Source organism: Sarcophilus harrisii, chromosome 1 (genome assembly GCF_902635505.1).
Source record: "Sarcophilus harrisii chromosome 1, mSarHar1.11, whole genome shotgun sequence".
NCBI lineage: Eukaryota > Metazoa > Chordata > Mammalia > Dasyuromorphia > Dasyuridae > Sarcophilus > Sarcophilus harrisii.
Genome location: NC_045426.1, coordinates 300,070,322 through 300,087,247, shown reverse-complemented (window position 1 = coordinate 300,087,247; position 16,926 = coordinate 300,070,322). Strand labels below are relative to the sequence as shown.

Sequence of the window (16,926 nt, the reverse complement as noted above, 5' to 3'; positions counted from 1 at the left end):
GAATATAAACTCCTTGACAGCATGGGTTTTCTTCCTTTCTAATACTTAAATCCATCATGCTTAACACTGTTATGACTTATTCTCTTCCCCTGTTAGGAAGAAGATATTATCAGATAATTATATTATTAAATAAATCCCCGTAAATTAGGGAAGTTTAGAAAAAATATATCTGTTGGATCTATGGATAAGGGAAGAATTTATGACCAAGCAAGAGATAGAGAACATCATGTAAAATATTATGGATAATTTTGTTTATATGAAATTAAAAAGCTTGAGCATAAACAAAATAATACAGTCAAAATGTCAAGGAAAGCAGAAAACCCAGAGGGAAAATTCATAGCAAATTTCTCTGATAAAGCCTCATTTCTCAAATATATAGGGAACTAAATCAAATATATAAAAATATGAGTCCTTCCCCTCTTGACAAATGATCAAAGGATATGATTAAGCTGTTTTCAGAAGAAGAAATCAAACCTATCAATGATCACATGAAAAAATATTCTGAATCACTTCTAGTTAGAGACTACAAATTTTGAAAACTACACCTGATACCTGCTGGACAGCTAGAAAAGGAAAATCACAAATGCTGAAGGTAAAGTACAACAACTGGGACACTAAAGCATTGTTAGTAGTAAATTAGTCTAATCATTCTGGAGAACAATATGAAATTATGCTCAAAGAGCTATAAAACTATATAACATTTAGATCAAAGAAAAGGGAAAAGGACTTATTTATATGAGAATATTTATAGCAGTTCTTCTTGTGATGGCAAAGAACTGGAAATCAAGGGGAGATCCATCAACTGGGAAAGGACCGAACAAGTTGTATATGTGATTGCGATAGAATTACAATCTGTAAGGAATTGTACTACAAGGAATGATGAACAGGATGCTTTCAGAAAAAAATGGGAAGATTTATATGAACTCATGCAAAGTGAAATGAGTATAGCCTAGAGAAGAACATCTCCTCTGATCAAAACAATCACCCAATTCCTGATTTAGACATAAAAGGTGAGATTAAGGAGAACAAGGGATAGTTTATCTCTCAGATCTGTAGAGAAAGAAGGAATTTATGATCAAAGAAGAAAGAGATGTGCACCATGATAAATGTGGAAAAATATTTAGAAGAATTCTACATGTTTAACCTATATTGGATTACTTGCTCTAGAGAAGGGGCTGGGAAAGAGGAAGAGAGAAAAAAATGGAAGACAAGGTCTTGCAAGGGTGGATGTTGAAAACTATCCATTTACAAGATTGCCTTCAATTATGGTATGTACCGGTAGACAAAGGCTTTGGAACAGAGAGATGTCTTAACAAAGTAATTGATAGTATTATATTTGTATATATTACAGGCAAGAAAAGTATAAAAGCTTGTAGAATGTGGGAAATTAAGAAAAGCTTGTGCACATCCAAGCCTTCCTGTTCCTGAGCCTAAGTCAAGGCAACTAAAACAAAACAAAAAAAGCTTAGATGCATCTTTGGAATTCTTGTTCAGTAAGTTTTCTTTAACTCCTTTAAGACAAGGTAGAGGGAAACCATGACCAAAATCCTTATCTGAGAACTAACAGGGATAAGGGAGATAGAAACAGGAACATAGAATTGAGATTGGAGTACTTCTTGCACAAGACATTCTGGGTAATTTTATATTCTAGATACAGTTATTTCAAAATCTCAACAGCTTTGAAAATTAATTTCTGTCTGCTTATTTTGGAAGCTTCTCAAATTTTATAAGTGCTGTGATTCATGATCAACAAAGAGACAAATATTACTATAAAATATTTAACACTGTCATGTATGATGTCCTAAAAAGAATTCCAGAATTTAAGAGTTGATAAGGGCTTTAAAGGTCCTCTAGTTCAAACTGTACCTAAAGAAGAAGTCAGTCTACAATAGATCAACCATGAGGCATCTAGCTTTGGCATGAAAGACTCAAAGGAGGAACAGCTCACTACTTCAGAAGCAGGCAATTCTATTTTGGAAGAATTCTTGATTGCTAGCATTTTTTCCCTTTTACAATAACCCTCTTTGCAATTTATATCTACTTTCCCTTTCTATTTCTAGAGCAAAACAGAACAAGTCTAATCTCTCTTCCATATTACAGCCCTTCAGACATTGGGAGATCTCTCTCCTAAGTCTCTTCCCATTTAACTATCCTTGGTTCCTTCAATTGCTCTTGAGGTCTTTGATCATGCTGGTTTTTATCTCTTCAAAAATATGTCCTACCTAGAAACAAATATTGTATGCCACATGTGGTCTGACTGTCACCTTCCTCTTTTTGGAAACTGACTGTCATTAATGCAAGTTAGGACCATATTGATTAGCATTTTTGTCCGCCAGATTACACTACTGGTTTACATTGAGCTTATAGTCCACTAGAACTCCCAGATTTCTTTCAGATAAACTATCTAACCTTGCTTCCCTCATCTTGTATTTAAGAAGCTGGTTTTTGAGAGAGCTTTTATGTGTATTCCTATTATGTTATTAGATTTCAGCTTAGCATTTTAATCCCTTGAGAGAGATCTCAGTTTTGTGTCAATTGAAAGTTTAATAAATGTCTTCTTTGCACTTAAGGGTTGAGTTGGCCCCATCTACTCCTGGAGTTTCAAGTGAACTTCCCGGTCCTGTTCATCTTTGTAGGGTGATCTGGTTCTAGCTCTGTTCCCTGTTTCATCTCTAAGTCTCAGAGCTGAGTTCAGAATGGCTTCCACAACATTGGTACATGCCAGCTAAGAACTCCTGTGGGCCTGAGGTCCCATTTACTAGTGATCAATCAAGCTTCCAAACCTACTTATGTGATTCTATTCAGAGCTCCTATAGGCTTAGACCCTGTTTACTGGAATGTTTTTTATCTCCACAACCTGTCCTCTTTCCAAGAACTAACAGGCTTTTGGCTACCATCTTATGAAGTCCTGAATTAGTGGAAGAGTTACTGTTTTTATAAATTTGGTCTTCTCTATCACTGTTACATTTGCTGCCCTTGTAGATCTTTGTTGGACAGAGGAGCTCCAATAGTATTTCTTCATGTTGTCATTTTCACCAGAGTCTCCCATCTCCCATGGACTTACTTTCCCTGTAAAATTTTGTCCATAGGTTGTCATCTAATCTTTCTGTGAACCCTGCAAAATTTGTTCTACCAACATGTATGTAGCACATCAGACTATCCACAGATATTCTCTGTTTCCTAACATATTCTAAGTTGGAATAGTTAACAGATTCCCAAGGTACCCATTATTTCTTCTTTAGTAATTATAGCTTTTGTTGATGGCATGGATCTCTGCATTCAGTGAGTGGTAAAAGAGATTAAAGGAGAGTGCTACATCTGGGGCCTTCAGCTTTTAAAAAAAAGCCAAGAAAGGTCACCAAGAGCTTTGGGTACATTCTCTAAGAAAGATTTGTGAGAGTACAGGGATTAAGACCATGGAGGATACAGAAATTCTGTGATCTGAACCAAGAGGGGGAGTACCTTATACATACATACACACACACACACACACACACACACACACACACACACACACTTACATATACCATCACTGTAGAATGACCTTCTTTAAAGCCCACTCTGGCTAATATTTTAAAAAAGGTTGTCTCAGTGAACAATAAGAAGAAAGATTCTATATAAACTATAAGAAGTCAAGACTATGAAAATGATTTAATACATTTTTCCTTTTAGAAAAATAGAGAAAGCTATGGCTGGAGGTACTTGTCTTGAATTCTCTCATTATTTCATTAAAATGCCTTCCTTTGTTTTGTTGAAACTTCTAATTAAATTATGAGGTGACTGTATTCTCTGTGATCAATTAAGGAAATATGTAAATATGACTACAAAAACTGCTGGATCTCTCCTCCCCATTGGTAGATAACATGAATACACAATGCCCACAAGCTGCTTCTCTGAATGGTGACTGGATATTGCCTACTGTTCACGCACTGATCACACTTGCAAAAATGTAGGCATAATAAACTGGAGCTCTTTACATACTTTATGAGTCTTCCACGTCATTCATCTCACCTCTGAGATCAAAGGGCTCATATGCCATGAGCTCTTAAAAGACGGCCACAACAACTGGCTCCTGGGGAACAGGGACAGGAACCTTGATGGATGCCAGAGCGACCACTTCACAGTCAAGCATTGCTACATGGTCAAGGCAACCTCTACAAGGACTCCAGAGGGAAAGCCTGCTGGACTGCGCTGTTTCCGAACCAGGCAGAGTGCGGCAGAGGCAGTTAGTAACCTAAGGGGCAGAAAGTAGGCACCCTACTTCCTTCAGACAGGGAAGCATATGTCAGGACTATATATAAGTGTATAAAAAAGCAGGGGTGCACAGTCCAATTAGGAGACATTAGAAAATTCTTGGACATTGATACAAAGTTTCTCCATGGCTACCTGAGGAAGGCTGTTAATTGTGACAGATGGATTGTTTTTGGTGAACAGCTCACCACTGTTGATAAACAATGCCCAGGAAAAATACAGAAAAGTCATTTTACTATATATAATCTCATTAATCAAAGTCTGAAATCAGAACCAGAAAAGGAGTTCAAGAAATTTTACATTTGGAGCACAGACAGGCCCATCTCTTAGCAGTCATTCCCCTCTTCCTCTCCTGAGCGAGATGATTTTGAATGGTTTCTCCTCACCTCCATCACCTTCAGCTGCGCCTTATCCAGACCTATAGCCTTTCAAAGGATCTCCTAATGTAAAAAAATGAAATAAGAACTGAGGAAAAGCAGGATCAGAAATATAAAACAAAGACCACAGTGACACTTAGTGGACAAAAAGCAAAAGGTAATCAGTTATATTCTTTATCTTCATTTCAGGAAGTTTTGGAGCTGGGTAGAGATCAAGAAAAAGACATGGAGGAGTGGGAAGAATTATATCCTGTTATAGAGGAGGGTGACCCTTTTAACCCAGGGTAGGGAAGAAGCAGACATGAACCACTTCCCTTTAAAGTTCTAACCCAGCTTAAAAACTCAATTCATATATATGGACCCATAACACCTATTGTTATGTTACATCCTGAAACAATGTCATGGTCAATTTTATCCCCCAGTGATTGGAAACCACTCAAATGTGCAGTGTTGACTCCAGGCCAGACAGTGTTCTGGATGACAGAATTTTTAAAACAGACTTGATTGACTGCTACTCAGGTTGCTTCTGGAACAAACATGAAGTTATATTTTGAGCAACTTAGTGGCACTGGGGCCCCCAAACTAACCTGGGGAATGACAGCTCAAGTAGGGACAGATTTAATCAGGAATGGAGGAACAGGTATGCAGCTTTAGATGCCAAGGGACAATAATAGTAATAAAACTCAAAAGCAATGATTATTATCACCTATCTCCTCATGCTATTTGTGAAGTGCCCATTCAACAGTACCAGAGATTCATTAGCTATCCTAATCATACAAATATATGAAGAAGTGCCTGTGTCTGTAACTATGATTAATACTGACAATATTGAAATATATCTTAACAAGGGATAATGTATGGCTCAAGGAATAGTCATTTCATCTGAACTTACAGTTAAAACAGAAGAAAATAAATGTGACTTAGCCCCACAGATGGATCCAATGTCAAAGGCTATTGTATATGCATATTTTACAAAGGCTATCATACTCGCTCAGCCAATACTAACCCTTACTTTGAATAATCAACAGTTTGAAGGATTAATAGACACGGGAGCTGACAGAACTATGGTGGCTGCTTCTCAATGGCCCCTGTGGTATCCTATGACTTCGGTTAACAATAGAGTGGCAGGGGTAAGAGGCAATAAGGAGGCTTTGATATCTGCTGAACCAGTAAATTGGCAAAAAGATGGAAAGACAGGAACCATTTTTCCTTTAATAAAAGTTGGCTTATATATTAACTTATGGGATAGGGATACACTGTATCAGTTAGGGATGAAAATTGACCAATGAGGGGTCATTGCTGCTGCAGCTTCCACCACCACTGTAAAATTGACTACCAACATACTGGCATGGTGGAGCAATGGGCCCTGTTCAAAGAGAAAACAGCTGCTCTACATCAATTAGTAAAAAAACAATTAGAATTAGGATATATTGAGGAAATATATATTATAGGCAGGTTTGTCACCCCCAAACATGATTCCAGGGAATGGCCCTTATGGATAATAAATATTAAGGATTGCTTTTACTCTTATCTCTCTTCACCCTGAGGACAGGGATAAATTTGCTTTCTTAGTACCAACATATAATTCTCAAAGACCTGTAGGGCTGGGGACTAACCCCAGAAGTGACAGGCCAAATGATATATGGCAAATGGATGTTTTATACATATAGGAAAAACATGCATTCGTGTTACAGTAGATACTTATTCAGACTGTATCTACATCTTCTCAACGAGGGAAGCTGCTTCACATGTAATAAATCACCTATTTCACTGTTTTGCCTAGATCTATGGGTATACCACAAACAATCAAGACTGATAATGGACCCTCATATACCTCAAAAATATTAAAACAGTTCTTACAGGAATTCTCTATACATCATGTTTTGGGGATTCCTTAACCCTAGAGGACAAACCATTGTAGAAAGGATTAATCAAACCCTCAAGAGATTTCTCAAAAAAACAAAAAGAGGTAGATAGATGGAGGTAGGATCACACAGAAAAATATAGATAAAGCAATGCACATAATAAATTACTTAAAATTTGATTCAAATGATATAAGTCCAGCTATAAAATACTCTCTGGTGAACATAAACAGAGAATCATTCAAAGATAATACCCCCATCTTCCTTAAGGAGGCCCCCTAAGAACAAGATCATGGTAATGAAAAAGGACTCTAAAGGATGGGAGGGACCCTATAGAGTTCTAATGTTGGGGCCAAGATAAGCTTGTATCTCCATAGGATAAAACCTTCAGCAGTGGATTCCCACCAGAACCGAAGAAGAAAAGAAGGAAGAAGAGGCAATCATCCAACAGGAGGAGAAGATGTGCCTCTGAGATTACTAAATAGATGTTTTCTGAATATATAGGATTGCGTTACACATAATCAGGACTGACAACAGAGGCCAAAAGATGGGCTGGACCATGGAGAATGGTTGGGTAAATTGTGGTATATGAATGTTATGGAATATTATTGTACTGTAAGAAATGACCAGCAGGATGATTTCAGAAAGACCTGGAGAGACATACATGAAACTGATGCTGAGTGAAATGAACAGAACCAGGAAATCACTATACACTTCAACAATGATACTGAATGAGGATGTATTCTGATGGAAGTGGATTTCTTCGACAAAGAGAAGATCTAATTCAGTTCCAATTGATCAATGATGGACAGAATTAGCTACACCCAGAGAAGGAACACTGGGAAATGAATGTAAACTGCTTGCATTTTTGTTTTTCTTCCCAGGTTATTTTTACCTTCTGAATCCAATTCTTCCTGTTTAATAAGAAAACTGTTCAGTTCTGCACACATATATTGTATCTAGGATATACTATAACATATTTAACATGTATAAGACTGCCTGCCATCTAGGGGAGGGGATGGAGGAAGGGAAGAGAAAAATCAGAACAGAAGTGAGCGCAAGGGAAATTGTAAAAAAAATTACCCAGGCATGGGTTCTGTCAATAAAAAGCTATAATTATTAAAAAAAAAAAAAGCCCCCCTAAGAACAAGACCATGGTAATGACAAAGGATCCTTTAGGATGGGAGGGACCCTATAGGATTCTAATGTGGAGGCCAGGATATGCTTGTATCTCCACAGAAGAAAACCTTCAGCAGTGGATTCCCACCAGACATCTCAAAGTTGTCTGTAGAAATGAAGACGAAAAGAAGGAAGAAGTGAGGAGGAGAAGACGTGTCCCCAAGACCAATAGATGGATGTTTTCTGTATATATGGGATTGTGTTAGACACAATCAGAACTGACAACAGAGGCCAAAAGATGGGCTGGAGCCACTATGGTCTAGGATTGTGTCATGGAGGGTGGGGTATCATGTGACACATGCTGGGCATGCAAGGGACGCCCTGTCAAAGCGATACCCTCATCCGTGGGAGGGTGGCAGCAGTGTGTCTGTCTGCATAATGGATCATCAAGTTGGCCCCACACAAGCCTTCATGGGATACTTTTTTTTCACTCAAGAATTGGGCCAGCAGTTTGGCACATGGAAAAATATCTTGGTACCTGGTCTTTGGAGAAATGGCATGAGAACTGAATACTAGTTTTATACAACTAGCCTGTCTGGGAGGGAAATACGCATTTATGTCGGGAGACTGTAACTATTACCAAAGAAACATTAGATTTTTACAGTGTTACTTGTTGGAATTGTATTCTGAAATTGAAAATCAGATTGTATTTGTGATCCTTAGAGCTCATGTATCAATGTTTCCTGTCAAAAATGAGAAACAGACCTTAATCCCATTAGAAAAAAAGAGAAGTATCATTGGAAATAGGAGCAGAAGTAGAGTTATTTAAACTCCATGCTCAGTTACAATGTGAATTCAGATAAAACTGCTGAAAAATCAAACATTGGTTTGATAATACCTCTTCTTGGTGGTTAAAATTAGGATCATGGATTGCTCTCTGTGTTGTTACATTGTTACTGCTTTGTTGTCCTGTAACATTAGGATGCTTTCATAGATCTTTCTCTACCATTCTTTCAGAGGTTGCAGCTCAAGAAAGGACTTTTTATCTAAAATATAAAAAGGGGAAATTGCTAGGCTATGGGACTCTACTGAGAGGGAGTACCAAGGCTACTCGACCTTTGATGCACAGTAAGTTTTCTGCCATGCCCTTGTTGAGTAAGGAGCATTGATTTGTCATCATGGGAATAAATGTAAGCCGAGGGTCACAGCCAGTAGCTACGTGAACAGGGATGTCTGAACAGGACCTCTCACCAGTGAGCGAGTTGCTGAATTGCTGAATCGGCTCTCCTTCCATTGGCAGATATCATGCATGCTCAAAGCCTACAGGCTGCTTCTCTGAATGGTGACTGGGGATTGCCTACTGTTCACGTGCTGATCACGCTTGCAAAAATGTATAGCAACAAGGCTATACAGCATAATAAACTGGAGCTCTTTACATACTCTACGAGTCTTCTGCATCATTCATCTTACCTCTGAGATGAAAGGGCTCATATGCCATGCGCCCTTAAAAGACGGCCACAACAGAAAACAATATCTGTCCTAATTACTTTGCTCGGTGAAAGAGTGTAGTAGCACATTCAACATGTGAAAAGCTGAGTGTATCACTAACCTAAGCTACACACAGGGGTGGAGAAGATAGGGTCAAAAGCGTACTTTGGGAAAATTACTTGGGCATCTGTATAGAGATTAAATGAGAGATAGGAAAGACAAGGTAGAGAGGTCAATTAAGAGACTAATGAAATAGTTCAATTGAAAGCTAATGAGAGCCTGCACTAGAGTAATAGTGGCTGTATGAGATGAGAAGAGACAGATATGAGAAATGTTGCAGAAGAATGACTGGTTGACTGACAGAAGCAAAACAAAACTGGTCTGGAAATTCAGGTTGAAGCCAAATTTTAGAAGGTTTTACATGGTAGGATGAGTAGTTTATGTATAATTTAGTAGGCAAAATTTAATGGTTCCTTAAAGTAGAATCAATACAATATGGTATAGAGAGAAAGGAATGAATGCAAGGGATATTGCGTAACTTAGACCAGTTGGTAATGAATAACAATAATGATTCACATTTGTAAAAGGCTCTGAGATTGGCAAAATGCTTTCTATACCACATTCCTAAAAGATAGGAACTATAACGATTATCCCCAATTTACAAGCTGGATATGGGGGTCTAAAGAAGAAAGGGGAGTAAAAGGTAATTCATATACCACAGAAAACATGCAATTATTCCACAAATAACTATTTCTATTTGATCAGGCTTAATGGTTTCCCCAATTCCTAATCAGTTAAGCACAAAATAATTGCTTTTCATGATTAAGTAGTAAGATTAAAATAAATATGGCAGAGACAAAGAGGGAGACAGCTTTTTGTAATTCCCCATTAGTTAAGGAAAGAAAACAAGACTCTGTAGACCTGTTCCCTTATGCCTTCCAAGCCCAGGAGCTATAAAAAGAGGAAAAATGGGCTACAGATTTGTTGGCTGTAATCTACTAAATGTGCCAGAGTTGTATGAATGCCCAAGTTTTACTAGATGTAAAGTTCTTGATGGGAGGGGGAGTAATAGCAAGAACAAAGACGGATTTTGCCCTAGTTTATCTTATCATAACAGCACACAAACCAACTAGTGCTGGCTAAAAAACAACAGAGAAATCAAAGACTCAAATGGCAGATTAAATCCAGAGTTGGATTTAGGACCCCTGTGAAACACAAAAGTCATATCACAAGGGACCTAACACACAAAAAAAGAGAGATTTGCTAAAGCCTCAATCAAGCTCCTGTTTTTAAAAAGTTGGAACGGAATCTATCTGGAAAGAAAGATTTATGCCAACTTCTAGAGACACCATTAATTTTCACATTTCTGCATCAAATTCAATTTCATATTTTTCTGCTTAATGAAATTTTTATCTGCCTAGCTACAGACCTACAAAGTATAAAAAGAGAGACATCTAGGTAAAATAAAAAACAAGTGTCTATGGAGGAAATCTTTGATCTTGAAAAGGAAGACAAAAAGGAATATTTGAGAAAAACCAAAATGTAATGTCCAAAAGCATAATGAATTAACCCAAAAAATGCATCCTACTTATATACTCTAAGATCTACTATTAAAAGGGAGAGGAAAGATGTCACTTTCCTTAGCCCCATAAATATGTTGATCTAGGACAAATTATTTCCTTTTTTTCATAATAATAGTTTTTTTTTTTCAAAACATGTGCAAGGATAGTTTTCAAACTTCACCTTTGCAAAATCTTGTGTTTTAAATTTTTCTCCCTCCTTTCCTCCTACCCTGCCTTCCCTAGACAGTAAATAACCAATATGCAATTCTTCTATACATATTTCCATATGTATCATGTTGCACAAGAAAGATAGATCAAAAAAGAAAAAAAAAGTAAGCAAATAACAACCAAAATGGTGAAAATATTATGTTGTGATCCACATTTAATACCCACAGTCCTCTTTCTGGAAGCAGAGGGCTTTCTCCATCACAAGTCTATTGGAACTAGCCTGAATTACTTCATTGTTGAAAAGAGCTACATCCATCAGAATTGGTCATTACATAAACTTGCTATTGCTGTGTACAATGTTCTCTTGGTTCTACTCCTTCACTTAGCATCAATTCATATAAGTCTCTCCAGGTCTTTCTGAAATCATCCTGCTGATTTTGTTTCTTATAGAACAATAATATTCCATAACATTCATATACCATAACTTATTCAGCCATTCCGCAACTGATGGACAACTACCAGGACAAATTATTTCAAGAGCAAATGTTGTCATTTTTTTTTTTAACGGAATTTAAATACTGAGTAGGTTTTCTTTACTTCAAGTAATATTTAACAAATATTTAACAAAGGGAAAGAAGCTAATGATGAAAGAGATGCTTTTCAGGAATCATGACTACTCATTTTTTTTTAAGTAAACTGAGTTTAACTAAGCAAATATAAAATGAAAAAAACAGAAGTTAGCATTCCTTACAGCCACATTAAAATATTGAAGCATATCATACAAAGAGACAGATGATTCCAACTGCCCCATATACACTGTCAAATGGAATATATGTTTCAAACAATATTTACTTCCATACCATCTTGACCGCCATAATATTTGCTTCTAAAAGGTATCCATTTCTTTCAAGGATGAATTAAAAACAATCAATGTTGTCAATGGCACTGCATCCTTTGCAGTACACTTTGGCATAACATACATCAGCACTGATGTTTTGATGTCATTTCCTTTTCACTTCAGATAGGGCCATTTTCAAAAACATGGTGACATGTTTTCCAATAGGCAAAGTTTTCCAATATACTTCTAAACATATATTAAGTAGCCTTGTCAATTACTAATCAGACACAATAATCAGTAACTGTATTATTGATGTTAGTAACTGTGTTGATAATGTTAGAAAATGGGCAAAACTAATACTGCAAAAAATGTATTGTGACAACACTTAGCAACCTCAAAAAAAAGATAGCAAAATCTCAAAAGGGCCATTTTTCCAATAATAAAAGCTATTCAGTAAGCGCCATTTCTTTTCTTTTCTTAAATCTGGGTTGCATACTCAAATCTCTAGAAGGATGGACAAACCTCTAAAAAGCTCTGATTATAGAAAAGAGAAATGAGGTAACTTTAATGCTATTAAGTGCTGTGGAAACCATCTCCCTGGCAACTATATATTTTCTGTATCCACTTCATTCCTGATCTGACTTTCAAAGATTGAAAATTCCCAAATATCTTCTAGGCAAAGAAAAATTAATGAAAAAACACTTATTTGTCCTGAAAGGCTGCAGAAGTCTCTCAGGTGATAGAACATTCTAATTTCACTTTAAAATAGAAGTGTTTGCTTTCTTCTTTCATTTTTCAAGCAACACTTTGCTGCTTTCTCATGATCTCAAAACAGAACAGGAAAACATCCAGACAGCAGGATATTTGGGAATTTTTCTTTGTTTTGTTATGTTTTCAGGATTTAGGTGAGAAGAGAAAAAAATGAATAGAAAAGGTTATTTGGAAATCTGCTTTTTAAAAATAATTTATAATTATAATAATTTTTATTATAATGATATTGTTGCCTAGCTTAACATGAAAGATAAAATAACTTTCCTCTGCAGAGGAAAAAAAATCATTTCTATAAGCAAGATCTCAAATTAAATATATATGCAGCTGCACCTAAACCTGCTATTCATACAATTCATTTATTATTTAACATCCAGGTAAGAAAAATATTACACATTAACATTTTTCACATAGTTCGTAAAAATTTAAGTACGGAACTCTTGAAAGGCACCATAGAAAGATAACATTGGAAGTTTGAATCAACCAATTTACAACCCAAAAAGTAAAGAATCGACCAATCTTAACTGTGGATCACTAATAATACATTCTCAAAACAAATCAATCCTGAAAGATGAGAACACCAAGCATTAACTAGTCTCAATGTATAAAAGGGAAAATAATATAAGTATATGGGACAATCTAAAACATACAAAATATGGAATAATTCTACTCTATCACCATTACTAGAACCTATTGTTGTTTTCATTCATCTCTTTATTTACCACTGATAACAGTGGAAGATGTTCTAATAGGTCAACACGAGCATGGTTTCAAGCAGGCTCCAGTGGTAGCAGTATATTTCTTCCTTATGTTAAGATTTTTGCCTCAACTGTCTGACTTAAAAAATTAAAAGGCAAAAGATTTCCTGCAGTGGGTTTGATGTGAAGAATAGAGGGAGTTGGTATACAGAGAAAAGAGAGAAGAAAGCCAAGGAAGGAATTGGATCTGATTTATATATATTTAATGTTCTGACTCTAAGACAGAGAGACTGTATGTGATAGAAATACAAAAAAAAATAAAATACTGTTAGAGACATTTTGATTTTTCTTAATTACGTTTATGAAGTTTGCCTAAGAATAACGGTACTCACCTGATATACATGGAATGCATTAGCAGCCTTCCCTCGAAGAAAAACAGAGGGAATCCAGACATTTATCAGAGCTCGGTTTGATCTAACCAAAATAAAGGGAGAGAAAATGGTCAAAATGGGTTACTGTCACTCACTGTTTTAAAATTCTGAAACTAAACGATTTCACCTTTAACTTAAAATATTGAAGGAAAAATAATTTACAAAAAGATGTGCTTTTCTTTAAAGTAAGAGCTATTTCAGTCTAATGTGTCAGTATATAAACTGTCTTCATGGGAAAGTTGGCTTTAAAGTATTTTTTTCTCCACTAATGGCTAGATCCAAATTACAGCAGAGCAGACGGCATTATAAGCAATGGGAACAATTCAAAATCAACTGTGTCTCAACTATAAAAACAGGATTGCATAGTTGTGGAGGTATAAGACCCTCTTGCTCATTAAAGCTGTTGTAGTGGTAAATGCATTTTCAAAAGTGTTCTCTCTAAAGAGCAGCTAATAAAAATTCTCTAACTCTTGCACTTAGAGTATAATTTGAGATGTTTACCATGGAAGCAGTTGTGATGCAATGTTCTCTCAACCTCTAGCATTTTATTTTAACCAGGAAACAACACTCCAACTTATAGCTATCTCCTGAGGCAGGATTTCATCTAAGCTCAGCTCTATAGTAGTGACCCACTTCAAGAAGAAAATAAGACTTATTGATCACATCCACTCAAATATACACAAACACTCAAAATACAGCCTGCATTTTGAAGCTTCTAATTCAGGTTGAATGCTTAATGAAATTTCTTTTGTAAAAGTACAAGTGCCCAGAGCTATCGTCTTTTAATTTTCCCATGTAGATGTTTCAGGACAAAACTAATCAAGGTATTTTATTAATAAAGATAGCTGCAGTTAGAAAGTCATTCTAGTATCTTCTTTAAAGATTCTCTTAAGGGTCAAAATTTACTATAAATGATACAGATTTCACGACAAATAGTCTCAATTCTTACTACAGAATTGCCTACTACTCATGTATTCTGTTTCAGGAAGCAATAACTCCCAGAAGAAAAAAATATATATAAATGAGAGTTTTCATTTTGCCTAAATTCTCTAAAATCACCAGAATCTAGTTATCAGCTTTTAGGAAAGCTGATCCCCATAGAATCTATTTGGTTTTAAAATCCACTCATTCATTAGCCACTCCCACTTCACCTTCTTTAGGATATTAACTTGTTTGGCTCCATTTAATTGGAAGCCTTCACCAAAAAATCCCCAAATGGAGGTCAGTCAGACATGACTAAAACGAGTAAGTAACATTAACAAAGTCTTGATTGCATGGTTAAAATTCAGTACTGCCTTGATACCATAAGATTCTTTCATTTTCTTAATATTCTATTCTTTCTTTCTTACTATTGGGTTACTTCTGTCTTCTACTCTTTTCAACCTTGCCTCTCTAAATGCAAGCCACAAGAGGTCTGTTAAAGAAACTGTCAGAGATGTGAACAACTGGCCTAGAACAAATACATGTTGTTTATCCTTAAGTGGGTCATTTATTGCACTCTCTAAGGAGCTTGCTTGTGGAGAAGCACATTTTCCTTAACCAGTTTTAAATCTATCCTTTACAGGTAACAATCCCTCTTAATTTCTTCAACGGATCCTAATCATATGCCTTCAGATATACACAAAAAGCCTTCCCTGTAGAGGCTAGGAAAGGAGGGGAGAAGCATTTTATTTTCTACCTCATTTTGTTCCTTAATTTTTTAAAATTTACTCTTAGCATATCCTTTAGACTATTTTTCTGATCTCTATCATTTAATACAGACAATAAATCTATAATCTACATCATAATAAAATTTTCTCTTCCTTGTGACTCTACAATATTCTGCATTAATTTCTGACTGATTCTGTGGGAATACTTTTCTTCTTGTCTACAACTAACTACAAGCATTCTCACAGGATACACACAGCAACTTTATGCTCTTTTTTCTCCCTCCAATCATTCTCATGACTTCAATTATCTCTCATTTAGATGATGTTCCAATTTATATCTCAATCCCTCATATTTTCCCTACCTAGTTCCATACCATCAATTTGTCACTTGAAGTACCATCATATCATTTCAAACTCATCATATCTGAAAGTCAAACTTAACCTCTCTGCCTCTTTTCTAAAGCTTTCTGTATATACTGTCATAATGATTTCCCTAAAATACCATTTTTATTGTATAACTTCCTGGCTAGAAAACCTTCAACTACAATGTTCTTATGGCTATGTTTTTATTAGTATTAAAATTAATATATAATTTTATTGATCACTGGGTCAGAGATTTAGAAAAGAAAAAAGAACAAAGAACTGGAACAGTTCCCAGATCAATACATTAAAAAGTTTCTGTGCTCTATGAATACAAATGCAAAAATTCATTCATTCCTTTCTTCTAGGTTATACATTGTGGGAAGATAAAGAAATACTATTTGTCAATATCCTCCTCAAGTCTCAAAATACTATCACTAGAAATTTTGAAGAAATTATGCGTCTAAAGAAATATTCATGCAAATAGCACCAAAGTTCAAGGTCAATCCTCTTATACAAAACAAAATCATTACAATTTAAACTACAGCCTTTCATAGGTAATGCCTATTCTTGATATAAGTCAACCAGAGATTGATAGGAAATGATGAAACTCTTGCTTCAGTCTCTGGTTATTATTTTTTTTAAATCATGAAACAAGTCAAAGCTAAGTCTGCTTCTCAAACCCAAGTCATGTAGATAAAAAAAGGACAAGTAAATACACACAGACACATTCAAAATATCATGATTATGTTTGTCATAAGCAACTCAGATTGGAAGGATGATTTTTTTTTTCTTCTTATGGTATAATGGCTCAGATATAAACCTAGGAGTGGGTGCTGATCAAATCAAATCACACCATTTCCATTTTAAAGTACCTCTTTAAGACTTACATTTCAAAATCTGACAAACTTTGGTCTTCAGAAGTTTGACTCAAATCTCCAGGCACCTGCCATCATAAGAGAGAAAAAAACTATTACTATGGTATACACATCATGATGGTAGAATTCTTCATCTGAATGATTCCTGAACATTTTGCTTTAAAAATGCAGCTAAAAAGCCATTACTGAAAAACAATAAAGGATTTGGGGGATAATGGGAGGTGGGGCATCTTGTAGTAATAAAAATATGCCACCAGTAAGAGATATCAATTATCTTTATGGAGGGAAAAGCTGCTAATTCTATTGAGATAACTATAGGCATGTAAGAGCATGTAATTTTGAAACCATAACAGGCTAATTAGAATCCCAGGTGGAGGGGGTTCAGATGTATGAAAAATACACATGACAAAGCATCATATACGCAGTATGGAGAGATAAGATACCAATATCTACCTTATCCTCGCCCCTATTTTCCCC

At 35.8% G+C, this 16,926-nt stretch overlaps 1 protein-coding gene across 6 annotated transcripts in view; it reads right to left on the bottom strand.

The window, feature by feature from the left end:
• Positions 1 to 16,926, bottom strand: part of SNX29 (sorting nexin 29) — a 629,780-nt gene that overhangs the window by 223,660 nt on the left and 389,194 nt on the right. For all 6 annotated transcript variants that reach the window (XR_004230463.1, XM_031944363.1, XM_012542944.3 and 3 more), the window contains 2 exons: positions 16,462 to 16,517; positions 13,524 to 13,605 (listed from right to left, as the gene is read on the bottom strand). Coding sequence is in view for 5 of the 6 variants with exons in the window: in XM_031944363.1 (XP_031800223.1) it covers positions 13,524 to 13,605; positions 16,462 to 16,517 (138 nt within the window). In the remaining variant the exon portion in view is untranslated. The remainder of the gene's footprint in view (positions 1 to 13,523; positions 13,606 to 16,461; positions 16,518 to 16,926) is intronic.